Below are 22417 nucleotides of genomic sequence, written 5' to 3' on the forward strand. Positions count from 1 at the left end.
AGTATATAAATATTTTAAAAGGATAAAAAAACAATCCAAAAGACCTGGCAATTGATTTCTAAAAAGAGAAACTTAGAAGACCTGCGAAGGGATGGAGAAAGAGTTTTAGGGAAACTTAGGAAAACCCATCTGATATACAGTACTAGAAAAAAAAACAAAAAAACATAGTTGCTGACAGTTTTATATTAGCTGACATGAGTTTTCAAATGACATTGATGGTACAATGCACACACATCTGCACTCTACTGTACATCCATCATGCGTCCGTGCTTGCGTACATGAAGATATAGTGGAGGGTGTTTACCCGGCTTTTTAGCTTGACATATACCTTTATGATATGAATTTATAGCACACATTAGGGACTGGATGATATATCTGGCAGTTATTTGCCTTTTTACATCACATATCAGATAGTTATGCTGCTGCCTAAATGATAGTTCCTGCACAGTGGAGAAAAACAGTCTGGAGTACCTGCAACAAAATTTGATTCCTGAGCATTTTCCTTTTTATTTTTCTGTTCTGTGTTTTCAGAATATTATTTTTCCATTCAAGGGCCTAATATATCACAGGCTTGGGCCTACCATTGAATCAGAGCAAAGTGTCAACCGATCTTAGGGATCTGCTAAGAGTTTTGTGGAAATTACTTTTATTGTATTGTAATACTCTAAGTGGTGTTTCAGAGGCTTTTCCACTCTGACTAGAATAAAATGTACATAGAAATACTGAGCAGAGATTAATTGAGTTTGAATATATTGTTTGAATAAATTACAGGAAGTAGTTTCAAATGGATGTCGGTCACATTTAAGTCTTTTAAGGGATAAAACAGGGCCTTTTCTGAATGCACAATAAATGATAGGTTGCATAAGTGGTGCCTCGTCTAATGAATGACACTGACCTGAGTTTAGTCTTTACCCACCTATATGCTATATTTACTGTATTAACATCAATACCATGCATTATCCTCAGCTTGATATGTATTTATAGTGTGTGTAGGTGTGCTTAGGAGTGCGCTGTACACCACTGTGGTCACATATCTTTTTTTAAATCATCAGGGCCCACGGGTCGTTGATGGAGCTTCCTGCAGATGAATGGTTTAATTTCACTATAATAAAATTCTGTTGAAATGAATGAATAAGACTGGATATTCTGTTCCTAATTTGCACACTTGTGATCTCCACATTTCATCCACTTGTACATCTGCATAATGTATGTGTATGTGCCTGCATCATATACGATGAAGCCCTGGCCCTTATATTTTATCCCTCATGTCAAGTGGGTCACCAGATGGTCACAGGGCCCCGCCAATTCTCCAGTGTTGGCGGTCATGACAGTTAAGACCACGTGGAGTGGCCCTAATGAGTCAATTAGCCCACGAGGGGTGCCCTACCGATTTCTGGAGGCGCCACGCCACTCAGTGTGCATGCAAATAAAAACGATGCTGTGCGAGCTCCATTGTTTCACTGTCTGTGCTGCCATTGTTGGCAGCAACGAGCCCCCTCCCCCTCCCTTCTCCTCATCTTCTTCATCTTCCTTTCCCTCGCCTTGCTCTTCCATTGATCTTCATTGTCTTGATTGGGAGTGACAAACCGTGGGGGCCATCTGAAAGGTTGCGTTCGTTAGTGGCCGTTCGCCGTTACAAGACATACAGTACACACATTCCTCCAGACATTATGGGGGAAGAGAATGTGGAGTACATGGCCACACACACACACACACACACACACACACACACACACACACACACTTGAGGACACACATTCTCAAAGTGATCCCTGGGGAACAGAGACATGTCTGGATACAAGAATTCCAATACACTGCCAAACACACAGTTTCAGTAAAGGGGAAAACAAATCCTGCACACACACACACACACACACACGCACACACACACAGTACTCCAAACTTTGGTCCACATTAACAATTGTACTTCTCACAGCCCTGCTTCATCTTTCTGTGCTATTTCCAGGGAGCTACACAAACACTCAAAGCCTTCCATACACATACCCTGCCATTGCAGGCGCACACACACACACACACACACACACACACACACACACACACACACACACACACACACACACACACACACTTCCAAAAACACTCCTCGTCCTTTCATGTCATGTTGCTCAGCAGTCAGAGACAGAGAGGAGAAGAAAGGAAAGAGGTCTGCCTGAAACGAAACAAAAAACATCCAGTAGAACATCCAGTCTCATGTAACTCGGCAACAATTACACGATGAGAAGAGAGAATGCGTTTATTTGTGATTTCAAGTGGAAGCAGCCAGGCAGGAGAGTTGACATGATACCAAAGAAACTGACTTCAGTAGCATCTGCAAGTATCACAGTTTGTAGTGCGACTATCAGGACAGGTTTATAATAATCTTTCAATTATGCAGGGGGAAAAAAAGAACGTGAAGTCTTTAAAGCAGTGCACGCTAGACTGATTTCTAAAATAATTTAAATGGATTTCTGATCAAATCTGCACTAACAGCAGTCCTAAAGAGGGGTGCTTGAAACTATAAACAGAATGTATTCATTCATTTCAGTTGAAGCAAAGTAGCTGGTACAACATGTTGTCTGACCACATTTTCAAGTGTTTACCTTTTCCGAACGACCACACTCAAAGAGGGGGCAAAAAGCCTGTCATTATTGCTTCCTCCTGGCTGCGTCAGACTGACTACCTGATCTGAGCTCTGCGTCTTCATGCGTGTCTTTGAAGTCTTGAGGTGATGAATCTTACAAATTGGGATAACGGTGCACACTTTTATAAAGTCTCTCTTCAAAGGCATTCATGGAGTTACACACAAAAAGTGACGGAAGAAGTTGTGTGAAGAATAGAAAGTCAAAAAAAAAGTCAAATTTCTTTATATAGCACATTTCATGCAATGTAAACTCAGTGCGCTTCAAAATAAATAGGAAAAAATAAAATAGAACATGAAAACATGTTGAAATACACACAGTATATTAAAGAAACCCCCCAAAATTATTTATCCTCTACCCACCCACACATACCCAAAGAGTGAATGAAAGAGAGAGAGAGACATAGAGATCTATCCTGTCTAGCCCTGGGCATGAGAAAACAGGTAGGTCTAAAGCTTGCTTTTAAAATACAGCACAGTTGTTGTGAGACATCTTATATCTCTTAGGCACTTTGTTCCAGAGAGTGGGTCCATAATAACTGAATGCACCTTCACCAAATTCACTTCTGATCATGGGTACAGTTACAGCAGGAGACCAGGGTCTGATAATTTGAGCGTTCTCAAGGGTTTGTGTGGTTTTAAGCAGTGAACTGGTCAGAGATGTATTTATGAGCTGGACCAGTAAGTGCTTTTTAATCAGTGAACAATATTTTGATGTCACTTTTGTGCGCGATAGAGGTGGAAATCACTGAATCACTTTAGTACGTACGCACACCAGTAAGGCATTGTGTTCACCGCTGATTCAGTCTGTTGCTAGTCCAAGCTGTCACGTTCAGTTCATTACAAATTCAGCCTCTTCAACCACTTTACATAAGGTTAATAGCTCAGCGGCCTATTATTTACGACAGAGTGGGGTTCATGGTCTTTTAATAGGCCTTTAACGCGGAAGTAACACACTGTGAATCACAGCTAAGCTAACAATGGCCACCAGTTTCAATCAACAGTGAGGACCTTCACTACTACAAGCCACTGATCTGGTCAGTGACAATAGTGATTGAGTATAGTCATTTCACTTTGAAAATGTATCAATAAGGATTTGTTTGAACAGGTACTGAACACTTACTGTGCGGTGGTCCAAAGAGCACTTTGACTGAGGCATAGAAAGCTTCTACCTTTATGTCCAAAACATGAAGAAAAATCTACCTTGAAAGGATTTCTGCATTTCAGTTCCAGTTCAAATTACTGTCTAATGTTTGCTTCTCATACTCTTACTAAGTAACAAAAAATTGCAGGACAGAAATCCAGAGGTTATTTACAAACAGTGTCATGATTACATAGTTTGTCCACCCGACAGCTGTGACAAGTTTATTTTTCAACGTGTTCCACTCCAGTATACACTCAGTGTGGGGCACAATGAAGTCAAAGGTTCCTCAATAATAATAAAAAGTGTCTAAAATAATGCACAAGACATGGTGAAATTGTGGGAAACATCACACAGCGTTAGTGAAGAGCTGAAACATGATACAGAATTTGATTTAGATGATTTTAACAAACTTAAAGCTACTTCAAGGGAAACAAGGCTGAACACTAAAAAACATTTGTTTTTAACCCTTACATTTCTGTATCAGCTTCAAATATCCAGTACCAGTAGGTCTCTATAGGTCTAGGTCTCTTACTCTGAATGGTAAAGACCATGATATTTTTAATGTAAATGGCCTCTAATGTAAAGCCTCTCTAATAGTCTTTCCCTTACTGAAGAAGAAAGCTGGGATACATCCATCATTTCAAAACAGTGTTTGTGTACTGACAATGCTGCCAAAACCCTCTGAAAAATACAGCTCTATTTATTTATTCTACAAGCTCATCTTGGACATTGGACATTGGACATTTTATTTGTTGTGCTTCACTAGCTGTTGGTTTTGGCTAACGTCATCCATTAGCCATCTAACCTCATATCCTCTGAATTTTTGAAACTCCTCTTGATTGAAAACCCTGTTTGTTGTTTGTGCCTCAGGATGACATTTCAGTTGTGTTCTACATTTTCCAGGAGAGAAACCTGCTGTCTGTTTGTGTTTGTCGGGTGGACCTTGAAAGCAAGAGAGAGAGAGAGAGAGAGAGAGAGAGAGAGAGAGAGAGGTGGAAGTGTGTTTTTGTGCGAGCACATACATGTGTGTGTTTGCTGACGAACGACAGGGCGACTCCATTTCTTAGGTCAAGCTTCGGGTCACCTCGGTTGCCCTGGTAACCCTGTTCTGGCTGGGTTGCTTGGCAACAATCCTCTTTTGTTCCAAATGATTTAATTTGAAGCATATCTTCCCTCCTCACCCTTGGCTCACTGGCTCACCCTTTTCTCTCTTTCTCTCCCTCCCTCGCTCGCTCACCCTCATCCTGCATCCTCCCCAGCCTCTCTCTCTTCTGCTGAAGCTTTAGGACTATTCCCCTTTTTCTAATCTCGGCCCTTCCTCGGGCACCAAGAGCCCTATCCTTCTTTTGCCTGGTGTATAAGTCCCTGCTGTTATCAGAAGGTTTTACGAGTGGATAGGTGTGTGTGAGAGAGTGTGTGTCTGTGTGTTTGCGCAGATTGAAGGTGGTGACTTTGCTTGCTGTCTGTGTGTTGTGTCAGTGCATATATATATATTTAGTTGTTTTGTGCATGCTATAGAGTTTCCGAGGTGGAGAATGTGTTTGCCTGTGTGTTTATTGTGGTACAGTATCTGTGCCCATGTGACTTCTCTTGTGTGTCTGCTTCACTTAAAACAATGTCACAGTATCCATTTGAATAATTTTACTATATATATATATATATATATATATATATATATATACTTCATGGCCTTTATGGCTGAAATCTTTACTGTACTTATTACAGTCCTGCGAGAGCCACAGATATCAGATTTTTATTCATTTTCGTGTCAGAGCATTTGATTTAATTATTGCTGTTGGCTCGTAGAATTTCAACAAATATAACAAAAAATGCTTCTGAAATAAATTGCCTACCCTGGCTTGAAGATATACATTAATTAGAATAAAGGGGCCTAGCTCAAACCACACAAACCAAAAATACACTGGGCCATCCACGTACTTTTGGCATTTAGTGTATTTATGAAAAGGCAAATTATGCAGCTCAATGAACTGTGACCTGTTGTGATACTTTACATCAAACACAACTCTTTAGACGTGTAACAAAAACTGTGAGTTATTTTTCTTAATCTGGATAACAGAATTTGACCACTGAAACACAAATGATGATATTAAATTATCACCCAGTGTGCACGTCCATTATTTGCTGTGTGTGATTGTGACACTTCCCAGAACAGACCAGAAACTTTTTCCAGCCGTGTTAGTGTTAAAGAGAGAGAGAAAGAGACATACTCACACTTGACACACACAAATACATGCATAGATTTACTGTGTGTATGTAATAATATATATTATTCTGTTGATGCATTGGCAACATTGTTTTTGAAGCTTTCGTGCCAGTAAAGCCATTTGAACTGAACTGTGGGAGAGAGAGAGACAGCGTGAGCTAAAGAGAGCGAGAGAGAGTGCAGGTTCTGAGGCTCCCCATAGCGGATCCAGTGATCTTAGTCAAAAGGGCAGACTTCTGGTAATTGACTACTCATTTCTTTAAGTGGCCTATTGGCAGGGGCAGTCAGTGCATTTGCCAGGGCATTAAAGATTTCGCTCTCTTTATCTTCCTCTGTATATGCGTGTGTTTGTGTGTTTAGAGATGGACAGATCAAGCCTTGTAGGCTATCTTATCAAATGAGGATTTCTGGTGGGTGAAGTAACTGTAACTGCGGTAAAGGGCTCTTCTCTTTAAAATCAAAAAGATCTCTCAGTCCCTGTCTGTCTGTGTCCAAGATTTAAAGAAGCTTAGCTGGCACCGTCAAATAATGAACAATTACCAAAACAGTTTACAGTGAATTATAATATAAGGAAGGTATCAAAACACTGCAGAGAGATGATTATAGATCTAAATAAAATGTAACAGGAGAATGATATTTAATATTTAGTATAGGTTAGTATAAGTCGCACATTTCATATGTACATTGAAAGAGTTTTTGGTCACTGTAATCATTCCTCCTGTCCCACAAAAAAAAAAAAAGCTTTCTATTACTAATTTGAAGCTAATAGGAAGCTTCAGCAGTCTTACTTAGTCAAACCAAGTGGGCATCTTTGTTCAAACCAAGTGGGCATCTTTGTTCTGACGGTTGCATGTATACATAAAAACAGGAGTCAGGTAATAATGAAGATCAACTCTCACCAGACAAGAACTCAGATGGATGATGCTGCAAAAACTTGGCTTACTTTCAACGGCAACTATTATTGAAATTCTCACTTTCTGCACTACCGACACATGGCAAGTGACGGATGGTTAAGGTTAGGATCGTCTCAGAGGCTTTTGGAGGCCTGGAGCCCTGGAAAAATTACCTGCCTTGGCTGGTTGGTAATCCAGGCTTGTACATGCGACTACCACAAAGTGTCCCTCTGCCGTAGACCAGTAAGGGAACACTTTCTGAGGAAACACAAAGAGGGGAAAGGACCCTAACTTTGAAAGATACCCACTTGATTTAACTAACTCAGACTGCTGAAGCCTTATATTAAACAGCTGAACTTAAGAATGAGGGTGGTAGATTTTGTTCCCCATCGCTTACAGTGAATTTGCCTTAGAAAGAGATCCCTTCAGACCTGCATGGAGAGAAGGGATTAATGATTACAGGGACTGATAAATCTACCAGCATGCTTATTGTATTAAGATAGACTAGAAAAAATCATCCATTTATTCTGTTTTGTTTAAATCTTTCCACCCCCCTGTCTCCTTTTTGACTTTCTGTCTTTCCCCTCTGTTCTACTTCTCTCCATCTCACTCACTGTTTTTAATACTCTTTCAGTTTTTCTGCCCCCTTTCTAAGTCACCCTGTCATCTCTCCTCATTGGTCTCATCTATCTATATATGCTTATTTCTGCCATGTCCTTCGCTCACCTCACTCTCTTTACCTCTGTTTTTCCCCTGTGCTTCTCTCCCTCTCTTACGCTCTTTCACCACCCCGACTCTCTCTGTCTTTCTCTTCCTGGCAAATCATTATTCTTTTTCTTTTGTCAGCAGTGATGCTGCTGCCCTTTTCTGCAAGCTGAACCCCCCCCCCCTTTCAACCGCGCTCTCTTTTCTTTCTCATAGCACTGTTCCACTGGCAGGGTGGGGCGGCCGGCTTGGCGCCTCACTGCTGCTGCAGACACACTGCTGGGCTGTGATGGAAATGGTGGGTGTGTGTATGTGTGAGTTTGTGTGTGCATGGGGGGGATCTAGCTAGTGGAGGATGAGGACGAAGACGTGGAGGGGGTTAGTCTGAGCTCTGAGCTAACTATGTTTGACAGGCAGCAGAGGATGGGTGGCGTGGCAGGGTTGGTGCTGGGGGTGGTTGAAGGGGGTACTTGATGGGAGATGGGCGGGGGCTCCCACAAACCCTCAGAAAAAAGGCGGGCTGGAGGAAAAACTAAAGGCTAAGGAGTTTGTTTGTAGACAGCAGGTGCTTAAATCCCAAATACACAGCCCAATCCCTGCAGAGCCACACCCCTTCACTTCCCCACCCACCCACACCCTGCAAAGATTATCAGTAATTTGTATGGTGACCCCGATAACGGAGACAGGACAACAGATTGGGAATCGCAACAACCTTTCCTCTATTAAAGGCTTTAAAGCGCCGAAAATCAGGCGGAAAACAAAGCCTTTCACCACACCCGCTCTGCTCCGCAGTTAACAGGCCGGAGAAGTGTTTGTCTCACGCTGAAAAGGAGGGAGGGTTGTTACTTGAAAAAAACTTGTGTCATGTTGTTTTTTTATTTGCTAGGCAAATTTTCAAATATCTGGTTTGAATTTGCGTCTCTTGACTCACAACAGGCGTACAAGGGGGGTAAAGGATGCACACAGGGATAAAAAAAAGAGGAAGAGAGTGGGGGAAGGGGAGCTTGTAGAGGTTAGAGGTGGGCAGAAGGGCACACACACACACACACATACAGTATATACTCATAGATACACACACACTCACACTTACCCAGGGGGATGGGTGGGTAGTAGTTGGGGACAGCTGGGCATAGATGGATGGTGTGGGGGAGGTTGCTTTGTGTGTGTGTGTGTGTGTGTGTGTGTACATGTGCCTGTGTGTCTGTCTGAATGTCTCCTCTGTGTACTTTGTGTGCATACGTTTGCATGTTTGCATGTGTCCAACTGTATCTAATGTACTTCTGAGCACATTTTTACATATTTATGTATTTCTGTAAGCGTAGGTGTTGTTTGTGCTTGGCGAACGTGTATGTCTTCCTGTCTGGATGCTCCTGTGTAGGACTCGGGGGGCGTGTCAGCGTGCTTGCAGTGCGTGCGGGTGGATGCCTCTGTGTGTGTGTAATGGCCTGTATCATACCATGCCATATCAAACTGCACACTGTTGGCTGAATTTCCCATCAAGTGTGTACAGCATCAGCAGCACCAAGACACATGACACTGTCTGTCACACACAGTAGCACTACTCCGTGCAGCGGCAACACAATATGTAGATACACATGCGCATACACCAACACGCACACAGCCTCAACCGCATGAAGATAAAAACCATCTCATAAATCATCCAGATACACATACTTCGTCCCCCACACACAAACAGATAAATTCCTCCCTGCAAAAACAAATACAACTGCATTTGAGTGCAAACACATACTTGCATGCAAACAGATCCACACAAACACAGATAATAAGCTTCTTGAGAATCTCACTTGCACACTTGGAGAGACGTGCACATATCCACACATTTAGATAGGTACCTTCTTACAAAGCAGCTACACTTAGAACCTTACATGCAAACACCTACAAATGTACGCCTTACACACATGCACAACCATGGTGATAATAAGCTCATCACACACACACTTAGCCCAGACCTACATGCTGAAGGCGCACACACACACACACACACACATGTATTACAATAAATAAAGTTCATTAACCCGCACTAATTAGCAGCAACACAGTGAAGCTTCCCTGGGAGAACAAAAAAAAAGGGGGGGAAAGAAGGAATTAAGGATGGTGAGAAGTAAATGAGTTCAGAATTAGGGGAGAAGGCTCGACAGAAGGGCGAAGAGGTGACGGAGGACGAGAGGAAACCGAGGAGGACATCGGGGCAGATGGAGAGGAGGAGGGAGAAAAAGATGGAGGGAGACAGATGGAGGAGGAAGGAAGAGAGAGAGGGGGTGAACATGGAGATGGCCAAGGTGGTTTGAATTTTTCACCGTTCTTTTCAGGGAGTGAAACAGGTGGAATTGAGAGGAAGCTGTTTTTTTTAAAGGAATAGTTCAGTATTTTTTGGAAATACACTTATTTACTTTCTTCCTTAGAGTGAGAGAAGACGAGCGATATCAATCTTATATCTGTGATTAGAATCAAGCTGGAGTCAGACCTCAGTTAGCCTAGCTTAGCTTGAAGGAGGGAAGCAAAGCATACACCTACAGATGAACACCTCTAACAGACCACCATTTATACAAGAGATGTTTATTCTTAAGCCCAAGGCATTTGCCATAATGTAAGACCAAGGAAAGCAACAAATTCTCACATTTAAGAACCTGGAACTATCCTATTTTTGGCACTTCTGCTTGAAAAAGTGATTCATTGATGTTCACAAAAATTTTCGAGATAGTTCCAGGAAGTGAGAAAACTTTGGCTTTCACTGGAAATGATGGCCGCCATCTTGGAGTCCGGTATCTGGCTCTTTTATTACACCCTGGGCTGTTTGAGAAATTGGTCTAACTGGACATCTTCTAGGATCTAAAACCCGATCCTAATAAAAAAATCTGAAGACAATTACGCATGTTTCAAAATGTGGGACTTACATTAACACGCAGCTGTGGTAAGGTATTTCACATCTTTACACACACCTGAAACAATAAAACGGGACGTACTCTACCCAGTTTGATAGAATATCATTTGGAGCCTTAGATATTACAGATCCAGCGGACCCGGGAGGACCTCTAGGTTCAGCATATTGAATTAAAACCACAAATTGTCATTTTGACATTTATGTACAGAATCAACAAACAAGATAAAATGTGTTAATTTGTTGCTAATTGATAGGGAAGGAACTCCTGATAGTGAGTACTTGGTTGGCCTATTTTCTCTCTTTCAAAAGGCTAGTTTTATGCCATCTGCATCCAATCTTTATGCTAGGTTAAGCACGCCTTAACTGCAGCTCTTTGTAACGCATAGACTTGAGATGGATAATGATCTAACTCTCAGAAAGAAAGAAAAAAAGCTTATTTAAAAAAAAGAGAAACGTTGAAACTATTCCTTTAAGCCCTCCCCGCTCGTTTTCCATCATTGGAGGTCCCTCGAGCTCCTCACACTTCCTCTGTTGTCTCACTGCCAACTTCTCTCCCCTCCCTCCCGTTTTCACACACACACACACACACGCGCACACACAGTTTCCCGCCTTGTTTTATCACCCACCCTCCTTTACATATCCTTATCCATCCATCTTCCTCTCTCTCCTTCTCTAGACTTGATATCCCAGTCAGCCTTCTACCTCTGCATTCTCTCACCTTATTGCCGGCGAGGGAAAGTGTAAATTGTGTTGCTTTAAATACCCGTGTCTTCCTCAGGCTTACAGCTTGGGGGTAGTGGAGGAGTGAATGTGAGGAGAGAAGAAAGAAGAGCAAGCCACAGTGTTTAACTTAACGTCTGCTAAGGATAGATAGGTCTCTCCTTTCATTTTTGCTGCTTGGGTGTTTAGCCTGACTTAACCGTTTAAACTCTGGCTGAACTTAATTTCCTCCCTTTCACTTTGCTCTTAAGTAGCTTCAAAGGTAAGAAGAACAGCTGTATCTGTATCTGAGGCTTATAGGGGTCATATTACTACTGGCGAGTGACTCTGCACTGTTTGCGTAAACCGATTTGGACCTCTGGATGGGTTGGGCGTGTCATTAGGATAGTTTGTCATTAAATTTGCCAACCACAGAAACTTTTATTTAATTTGAAATAGTCTAATCTCTCTGGCGCCCATCTTAATGCCCACTGCCGCTAAGCCCACCCATCTGACCATATAATGAATGACGATTTGAAATATTGCTAATAGATTGATACTTTATATTGATGCAGTTAATACCCACATAGCGCTACGACTAAATTAAACCCAAGTTATCTGTGATTAAAATTTGACTGATACTGAACAACATCAATTGATTTGTATGCATTAGTGGAGCTTTAGATCCATATAATTATCATTTAAACATTTGTTTATGTTAAATTATGTGATGACATCATACAGAAACTTGTAACCCACTACATCAACAGTCTGATCTGTTGGCCAATCAGCTTATGAGGATAAAGGCCCTTTGTAGCTCACTGAGTAGAGCACGGCATGACCATGGGAAAGGCTAAATATTATATATTCTGTACTAGTTCTGAAAAAATGTATTCACTTGTAAAGCAGATATCGCCTCAAATTCTTTTCATTTCTGAAGAACCAGTAGTGGACCACTACTACTAGTGGAAATTGTTCTACTAGCACAAATGTCACTCCAAGCCTCCAACACAGGTTGTTCTTGGTCAGAAGTGCCAGCACTCTGCAGCGGCTAAAGATAAGGCACTACTTTGGCTAACTTGTCGGAGCTCATTGTGGTTGGCTTGATGGATGATGCACTGGGACAAGCAATTTACCCAAAGTGTTCGTGCCAAGTAGAGGAGCGCTTGTGATCAGCCACAAGAATTAGCTCAAGATGCTATTAAAGGAGACACTAATCCGTGGTGCACTTGACCACATATTCAGCCCTCTGCTATCATGGTGCTTAGGTAAACTAACCACAAGGTCATGGCTGCAGTAAAACACCACAGAGATCGAGGGAGCAGCTTACTCTGACAGGAAGGGCTCTCTGAGTGCTGTTTGAGTCCTACTGGCAAACGGCAGCTGTACCTTTAAGAGCTGTCATGGCTCTGAATCCTTTAAGCCCAGAGGCAAACCTAAGGGTTTGTTTTTCTTTTCTAATAACTTCTGTTTTCTGAGATGCTGAACTGGCCATCCAGCTTTAAAATGACAAAAAAAGATGCCCATAGTTGCTTCCTGCTGCTCTCGGCTCATGGCAAATGTGTGTTTTTGATACTACATGCAGTTAGTTTGCTCGCCTCCTCTTCTGCATCCTCTCTTCTCGTGTCCCCCCTCTTTCATGTCTTGATGGGAGTTCCGCCGAAGCACACTTAAGCAGATGTTCTTCCTGTAGGAAAAAAAAAAAAAAATCAATTCCACCGCCGGTGCAGGGATGCGATAACGCTCCACGCCGAATATAAACCTGTCTCCCGCTTGACAATTTGGTTCCAATTAAACTATTTATACACGCCATATTTTCAGGGGTGAGGGGACCGCTTTGAGGCATATCTTCTTATGAGATGTTCCCACCGTTGGCTTGGTCTTGTCGTCAATTATACCATATTTTTGTTTTGCTTGAGATTAGGATGAGCGAGCGTTTTAAAGTGAGCAGGAAGGGAGGGGAGCGCAAAGCGTGGCTGGGTGTACTCAAAGCCGCAATAATTTAACACGGTAAAAAGAACCATAGTGGCCACATTCGGCGTTACTAACCATAACGAGGGGCTGCATATTTTAGTATATATATATATCTCTTGTTCTGATTCACCCAGTAGTCTGCCACCCTCATTGAATGCAGAGAGCAGAATTAGCCTGCACCATCACCCGTTATCAAGGGAGTGCTGTTAAATACCATAATTTGAGCCAATTTGAATACTGTTACACACCCAGACAGTTCACTGCTCAGTAGTTTTTGTGGTGCTCCGGTTCCAGCCTTTAGAATCCCTTCATTATGCTCGGTCATTTGTATTCTCTCTCTTTCCCTCTGACCTGCTCATTTCCATAATGCCTGTCCCGTTTGAGCTTGTTCTGTACCAGCCGATACATATGCATGGCGTTAAAAACTGACACATATATTGACAAAAGAGGGTTACAAAGCCATTAGAGGTATGAGACAGTGCTCTTGTTGTTGCTTTGACCTGTCGAGAGACACTCGCTGCCGTGGTCTCTTCATCTTTGCTGGTCCCTCAGGTCGTGCAGTCTCTGGATGCCAGGGCCGCTACTGACTCATCGCTCTTACATTGGCCTCGCAGACATACAGCCAGATAGCCATTTGTCTGATTTTTTGTCCCTCTGACAGCATGTCCGTGTGTGTGCGCGCATTGTGTCTTTGCTTTCAGAAAGACAGATTGAGATATATAGATAATCTGACAAGCAGAGAAAGAGATGGGCGGTGGGAGATAGAGAGAAAGAGAGAGAGCGAGGCGAGTAATGCATTTTGTGGGTTTATCTGATTTGTGTGTTGGTGTGTGCTACTATTTTTGCTTGTATTTTCATATAAGTGCCTCTCTGACTTGTCTCTGTTGCATCTCTATCGCTCTGTCTTATCATTTCTTCCCCTCCTCTCTCTCCTGTTACCTAGACGACGACCCCTTGCAGCCAGTGACCTCCGATGAGACGGTGTCCGTGGGGGGCACGGTGACACTGACCTGCCGGGTGGCCGAGAGCGACAACTCTTCACTGCAATGGTCCAACACTGCGCAGCAGACCCTGTACTTTGGAGAGAAGAGAGGTGAGAGGGAGGGACACGGGGGCGGCTGTGGCTCAGGAGGTAGAGTGGTGGTTCGATCCCCGGCTCCTCCAGTCTGCATTTCCAAGTGTCCTTGGGCAAGATACTGAATCCCTAATTGTGAGTGTGTGTCTGAATGTTACTCTCCATCTGATGAGCAGTTGGCATGACAGCCTCAGCCGTCAGTATATGAATGGTGTGTGAATGGGTGAGTGTGACATGTAGCGTAAAGCGCTTTGAGTGGTCGGAACACTAGAAGGGAGCTATACAAGAACATTCCATTTACCAGTACAGAAAACTATGAAAATGTCAAAACAGCAACCCTACTGTATATGTTCAAATAAGACGAATTTGCTTTGCCAAATATGTTTTGAAAGGGGAACATAAATGCTGCCTCGATTATTTTTTCATTGGCAATGTTTTTTCCAGTCTAGAAAGTGTGTCGTTCCACAGAGATGTTGTAGGTAGCTGGGTGTATTCAGCCCAGGACTTTGACAACCAAGACTTTCTTTCTTTGTTGTTATGTTTAGACTACAAAAGCAATTGGCTACGGTTTGGACCAAGATTGTAGGTTTGGTCAAATATAAAAAATTTCAGTGCATTGGTTCATTTGCTTTAAGACTTTTTCAAATGACCAGGATCTTTCAAATGACCAGGATCTTTCCCTAACTTTCACCCACTGCTTTGAGTTGCTTGAACATAACTAAAAAATTCCAGGACTGATAGTTTAGTAGTTTGGACCAATGAGCTTCCTATGAATAACTACTTGCAGCTACGGGTGTGGTTTAGGTGTGACGACAGCTCATGTAAGACGGTGATAGACAGATTGATTGTTCATCCATTCACCTGCCAAGTGTTTTTTGAAAGTGCCTGACCTTTTCCAAAAAGTTTCCAAGTTCTCAGGCAGCACATACGGCAGATTATTTCAGTGCAATTTCAGTTTCACTGCCGTTATCACAAGGGAAAGTGTGCAGGCTACTTTCACAGACTGCTTACTGATGCAATTACACTTGGGAGGAGAAAAGATTATGTATGCACCTTGGAGAGGCCGATGCATCGACGACATGGAAGATGGCTATATCATCATATTCGAGTTATTCCTTGTGCATTATAGTAATTTATTTCTGCATTGAAAGCAGGCGGTGTTGACATGGAGCAGACCTGCTGTCGCTGTCTCACACAGTCAAAGACCCCTCAGACTAATTAGCCATTGACGTCCTGACTGAGTTAACTTCAGTTCCAGACAAAGATAACAGTGGTCGATCATGTGGAGGTGGTTCTGTTTCTGGAGGGCAGATGTGAAACATACTACTATGCCCTGCAAAATATACCACAAAACGATTGCTACCGACGCCACCAGTACCACATTTCTATCCCTTCACCTAAAACAGCCCCTAGCACAGAATGAAGTATGAATAATGTAATATACAAGTGCCACAAGATGACAGAAGCTATATTTGAACTTTATGGGATTAAAGTCCTCCATCGCTTCAATGGATTTCCGTCTGTGGGATTCCAGAGAGGCCATGTATGAGCGTCCATACAAAGGAAAAAACGTACAGGAATTAGGAATCTATCGGCGATGTGCAGCTCATCTACTGTGATGTAGGCTGCCACGCGATCCATTAAAGCATCTCATTATTAATGATCTTACCACATTGGTTTTGCACGTGCTGGGGATTTATCACCTTCGTCAGTCATCCGTATGTTGAGTGTATGTTTGTGTGGGCTTGTGAGAGAGAGAGAGTGAGGGAGAGAGAGAGAGAGAGAGAGTGAGTATGGGTGTGCATCTGACAGTAGTAAACTTACGGTGTCCCAAACACCAGTATTTTAAAGTATCAGAAAAGATGAATCAGTCAGGTTAACAAAGATTTGAGGATGTAAGTAAAGCTTAGTATCGTGTCTTTTATTATTTGTTATTTTATTCCTACAAAAGTGGTTTTGGAGTGGCCTTGTCAAAGTCCTGTTCCTAGTTGAAATATTGTGGTTGATGCTCAAAAACCTTCTAGTCTCTCTGAATGAATGCCAGACGCCAAATAATAGGTGCTCTTTGTTTTCAGTTATCACTCCGAATGCAAATGCAACAAGCTATTAAATCAATATAAAAGGGCAATTGCTTATTCATGTTGTAGATTGTTTTCTTTTTCTGGAAATGATTACAATAATATATTATAAAAAACTGCATTGTTGGTATTAACAGCATGCAGTAACTTTTAACACAGCACACAGTCTCTAAGCCTGCTCACAATAAGGTCTGGTATCCTCTGGCCTCTGCAGTTGAGAGAAATGAAGGCCTCAGCCACTATTTGAGAATTTACAGTATGTTATTTTGGAGAAAATGGGGAAAATATTGAGATATATATTGTATATTGCGGCACAGCCTAAAAATATTGAGATATTATTTATTAGCCATATTGCCTTGCCCCACAAGTAACTAGATGTAAATGAAGTCCATGTTGATAAAAAAACATAATCAGAGAGGCATTACATTTTCCACAAGACATATTTAGGGGACAGGTTTGCAATAAAGATGTGTGCTGCTGCATTTTTGCCGAACAAGGCACATATAATTACTTTGTGCACACTGGGTCAAAAGCTGTGTTCAAGAGAAAAAAAGCCCCAAACAAAGACATGACAGACGTGAGATAACAAACGCCGTGTTATTGTAATATCGCATGGTGCCGAAAGTGCTCAATAAGTGCAAGAAATGAAAACAAAACAACAAAAACAAACCTCAGACTCTGATGGGGTAAAGTGGATCAGAGTGTCCAATTCAAGCTGCTTCTTTTCAAAGAAAAAATGTCTGATTAATCCATTTTGTGCAACATTATGGTCTAGGTTGGCTTTTAATGATATTTTTGAAAAGAGAGACTTCCCACTCCATGGTGCAGAAGCCCAACATCACACAACAGACCCTGTATTTTAAAAAGAAACAAGGGGTGAGAGGGAAGGCTAGTGGTGGGAAAAAATGACACTGTAAATAAGGACTGACATTATAAATATGGTGCTTTGGTTCTAATGATTACTTTTGACTGTGTGGGCTCAAACCCGTGGTTCAAAACATTGTCAAGATTGAAAAGGAGCATGCACAGCAGCCAGTTTAAGTATAAAGACAAGAACATTGCTAGGCTTTGATTGCAAGACATGTTTTTATTTGACATGATGAAAAAATTACTCCAAATGAGAGCAAAAGTCAAATAATGTCAAAGAAAACTTAAAGCCAGACAAACCAAAATGGGAGTTCCGACTTTGTATAGTCTGTTTTCAGTGGGCCAACATCACACAACAGACTTGGTACTTGTGAGTGAAAAGAGAAGAGAGTGGTACAGATGGAAGGAAGGAGAGATGGAGAAAAAGAAATAAGGGCGGTGAGAGAGATAGAACGACTCCGTTCTGCCCTAATACAACACTTCACAGCCGAAGTGAAGTGAAAGAGAGATGGATTTTAGAATAGCGAGAGTAGAGACGTATACAGGCCAGGAAGTTTTTCTTTTAGAGGGCCAACCATTTTGCAGTCTCGAGAAGGCGAGGCAAGAGAGAATGGGGGGCTGGGAGCAAATGGAGAGATCAGCAAGTCTTTCCTCCAGATGGAGCTTCAACCACAGTAAAGAGGAGAGAGTTACAAAGTGAGACTCTTCTCTGCAATGATAGAACACTTAAAGGCCGACCTCAACTTTGGAGGGAATTGAGAAGAGTACTGGGGGAAGAGGAGGAGGTGGGGGAGTGAGATGGAGCAGAAACTCCCCATTGCAGTGGTCTAACATGCACAGCAGATGCTGTACCTTTGGAAAGCAGGGAGTTGAGAAACAGAGAGGAGGATGATGGGAGCTCAAAATTTAACCCTTCAGCCATGTCTTCTCTTCAAAGTGCAGCAGATGCAGGGAGACAGAAGAGGGTGGAGACATGAAGATGTTGTCTTTTAAGGAGGGAGGAGATAGAAAGATAGAGCAGGGATGGAGATACAGTAGGAAAGATGACATGGGACAGAGAGGGAGGAAGGAGGGGAGGAGTTTTAAGCTGAGGGCAACATCTTTGTGGGGAAAAGTAGCAGATGGGGAGGAGAAGAAGGAGAAAGATGAGATGTCATTTTTGACTCTAATAAGATGTTTATACAACAAAAAATCCCTGAGTAGAGCGTCAAGATGAAACCTCTAATGATATCCACATCATCCATACAGGCTGCACATGCATGGTTTTGTAAAAAAAAGAAATGGAACAGACAAATCACATGTTCTCCAAAGTGAACAAACAAAAGACGTTTTTGTCATTTCCTTCTCTGAACGTCAACTACACTTGAGACCTTGCAGTGGCTTTGAGAACACAAAAGAGCGTAACAAGCATTTTTCATATGACAGGCACAATAATCACTTAAGGTTAAGATTAGGGAATGCTCATGGTCATGCTTAAAAGAAAAAGCAGTTGCTTAAACCTGCATACACAGACATTTTGGCCACTTGGAGGCGGCGCAACAAGCAAGTAACATTTTATCACCTTAGAAATTGTTTTGGTGAACGTTGCAAACATTTTCCTATTTACACATCCAGGAGCATCAGAATTCATCTGGAGTTGTGTTTCCAACTGACAAATGTAAGTCCAATATTGACTCTCCCTTTTGCTCTTCACCAGCACCCTAGGGGAAATATCCAACTCTTTAGGTTCTAAATGTTCCACTGTGTTCACAAGCTAGTCTCTACATTTGTCTTTCTGCCATTTGGTGCTGGGTGGGTAGCACTTTGGTGTTATCACACGTTGAAAACAACTGCCAGTTGTTGCTTCAAACGGTAAAGCTGAACGTTAAAACAGTAAAGTTGGGGGCCATAAAACCAAAACAACAAAAAGGTTTTTTAGAGCTGAGGGGAACTGCTGGGTTGGAGGATAATTCTCCGCAGAGCCATCTATTTTCACATTACACATAGTCACTTATTGTTAATATGAAAATATTGATTAGTGCAGCTTGGAGTTAAGTTTGAAATATCAAAGTCATGGTTAAAAGAAACCCTCGTTGACTGTTGTGAGTTGTTTACTTGTCATAGACAGTAATTTTTGAAAACATTCTCCTCCTTTGGGTTGACATGGAACTTCGCCATCTCCCACACATGACCGTCCAAAGAATTCTTTCTGGGTAGTTTACCGTAATTGTCCAAGAAGGCAAAGGTGAAGGAAGGACAGACAGATTAAGAAAGTAAAATAAAACAGTGGTGGGATCTAAAAAGTGAGGCAAAATGGAGGGGAAAGAGTGACTAAAACTTCCTCCGTGTTTGTGCTCGAGACGGAGCAGCAAGTCATATCTGCAGTTGGCCCGAACAGCAAAGCACAGACAGTGTGCTTCAGAGCTGAGGCAGCAAGAGACTTAGGGGGTGAAAGTTAGGAGAAAAATAAGGATGTAGAAGAACAAGAATGGAAAGGGAAAGAAATAAGAGAGCTGATTGAAGAGAAGACATGGGAAAGTAGAGAAATCAGGACTCGTCACCACCACGTTCTGACTCTGCGCAGCGTGCACCAAGCTGTGGAGAGTTGAGACTTGAAAAAAATGGATGGGTGGGGGGAGCAGGGGGAGCGAGGGATGGAGAAGCAGCGTGATGAGAGATAGAAGAAGAAGAAGGAAATGATGTGTGACAATTTCTCACAATGAAGGCCGCCACACTGCAGAGTAGAAACTGTACTACAGCAAGATCAGAGATGGTGAATTCAGAAGCGAGAGAGGAATAACCAAAGATAGTGGGACGGATGCTTTTCTTGACCCATTGCTTTAAACTCTGAACAGGAGGCCCTAATAAACTTACAAAAACTTTGCTGGCAACACATTCATGGTCAAGAAAGCTTGATCATCATTTAATTAATTAAACTAAGCGAAGAAGAAGAAGAATAGGAGGAGGAGAGGTGGCAAAAAGGAGGGACGTGGTGAAGAAAATGCATAGAGAGTATGAGACAGAGTAGTAGATATTACATTATAGAGAGGAGAGGGATGAGAATGTAAAAATGATGCAGTGGATACAGAGAAAGAGACCTTGGATTTAATTTATAAAAGAGTTCTTATACACAAATAATGTAAGAAAAATGATGAAAAATCACAGCCAAAGCTGTGATACATGAAATGTTGATGTTGCTGGCATAATCACAGGGTCACATCAATTCGATCCAATTCTCTGCGGTAGATCGAAAGCTCAAGCTGACTTTTATCGTTACGCAGGCGAGGAAAGCCATTGATATCAGTTTAATTTGACCCTGCTCTGCACAGATGAGAGGCGATAGAGAGGGACGGAGACACAGAGGAGGGAACAGAGTGTGGGCGCGTTTTGAGAGACTTTTTTTTAAAGCAACATGGAAGTGAATAGAAAGGATAAATTAAAAAAACAAAAACAAAGTAAAAGAACAAAACTGAGGAAACCAGCCTGGTTCCAGTGGAGCAGAGATAATGAGAGTTCTGCAACTATAACTGCCTAGATAAAGATAAAGCAAAGCAGGAAATTAATTGTTAAGGGACATAAAGCCCAGTTGTGTTTATTAAAGCAGATACAATGACAACTTTTTTTTTTTTACAGCAAATCCTGTCCTGTATTAATCTGAGCGTGAACATTTAGAGCAAAGGAACCCGTCAAAAAAAACAAATGATCTGATAACTGTAGCCTATACAGGATATTTTAATACATTTTAAGGCCTTAATTCTAGATAATGTATTTTAAGACCCTTTTAAGGACCCTCAGATACCCTGGAGGAGATGTGTGGGAGAGGATGGGTGGATAAATGAGGAGAGAAAAAAGATCCAGTGCTGCTAATAGAAGAGATTAGACAGCTTGGAAAGCATGAAAACAGATGGGCTCCTCCATTAATGCTAGACATCAGGAGACAGCAAGAGAGACAGAGAGACATTTAGGCAAAGAGATGGACATGAGGGAGATAAAGACCGGGGGGAGACACCAAAACACTGAAATCAAGACAAAGAAAGGGGAACAAACAAGGGCATTACATTTTACATACTTTTTAGCATTCACATACAATCTTGAACTTACCTAAAACTAGTACTTACTTCTCAGTTTCCTCTTATGAGACTCTGTGAGTCAGTAAGTCTTGAAAATAGTTTACAGAACTGTGCTAACACACCACTTGACATCATGGTTTGACAGTTCTCATGCTTTGCTCTTCATGTTGAGACTCTGGCCTCTTGGGGGATGCTCCTGGGGGCCTTCGGCAACCCTTATTATTTCTGGATTAGTTCTTTTTGCCTATAAGATGTGAAAAATATCACAGTTTCCCAAAGCACAATATGACGTCTCCTTGTTCTATGTTTTTATTCAACCAAAAAGTCCAAAATGTGAAAATTATCAGTTTACTCAAGAGAACCAGGCTTTATTGTAGTTCTGTGACTCCTGTATGGCAGCTCTGCATGATTCAAAGTTCAAAAAAATAATTTTCTATCTTATACTGGCCCTTCATTTCAGCCTCTGTCTGATACAAGCTGTGACGTGCCTGTCTCTTTAAGGCCCCCCCCTCTCAAAGCCCACTGTCTTCTGATTGGCCAAGACTTGAAGCATGTAACCAGGCTGCTGTTGTTGCTAAGCTACAGACAGACTACATTCAGATCAAACACGAATTTAATCCTTGCAACGCTTTCCTCGCAGGAGTTTTATTGCTGGACAAAGTGTCCACACAACGCATATAAACAACACTTGCGATTACTACAGCTTTATGAACCCAAAGTAAACATTTTGCTGTGATTTAATTGCAAGAAACCGATGCCGAAATAACTACAATATGATGCTGATTTGTTAAACATATGAATTCATGATTTGTCAGGTCTGTCAGCAAGACAGCATGGCAACAACTTCTAAAATGTTTGTTTTCTTAATGGAGTTGGATCAATCAGGGCTATGCTACGCTAACTTGTTCACAGTAAAGTGCAACGATAGCTGGAATGAAGTTACACACACATATTTTTTGAACTCACCAGTTAGTTTAACTCCGTCGCTTTCTTTTCTCCATCAATGTCCAGTTTTGTCTGTTATATAAATATGAAGTAGTAGTCCAACAGAACTCTGAGTGCCAAACGACGCTAACAACAACAGTGAATCTGGATATGCACAGAAGCTGGCTCCTGAGATGCTCCAGTGAAGATAAATCAACATTGTAAAAAGCCAATTTAATAAAAGC

At 41.8% G+C, this 22417-nt stretch overlaps 1 protein-coding gene across 5 annotated transcripts in view; it reads left to right on the forward strand.

The window, feature by feature from the left end:
* The window catches only part of cadm3 (cell adhesion molecule 3), an 89762-nt gene that overhangs the window by 19914 nt on the left and 47431 nt on the right, over positions 1–22417 (forward strand). For all 5 annotated transcript variants that reach the window (XM_038717392.1, XM_038717395.1, XM_038717396.1 and 2 more), the window contains exon 3: positions 14123–14272. In XM_038717392.1, coding sequence (XP_038573320.1) covers positions 14123–14272 — 150 coding nt within the window. The remainder of the gene's footprint in view (positions 1–14122; positions 14273–22417) is intronic.

The sequence above is a fragment of the Micropterus salmoides genome, unplaced genomic scaffold (assembly GCF_014851395.1).
Source record: "Micropterus salmoides isolate LMB-PRFRI ecotype aquatic unplaced genomic scaffold, ASM1485139v1 Ms_hic_scaffold_14, whole genome shotgun sequence".
NCBI classification, from domain to species: domain Eukaryota; kingdom Metazoa; phylum Chordata; class Actinopteri; order Centrarchiformes; family Centrarchidae; genus Micropterus; species Micropterus salmoides.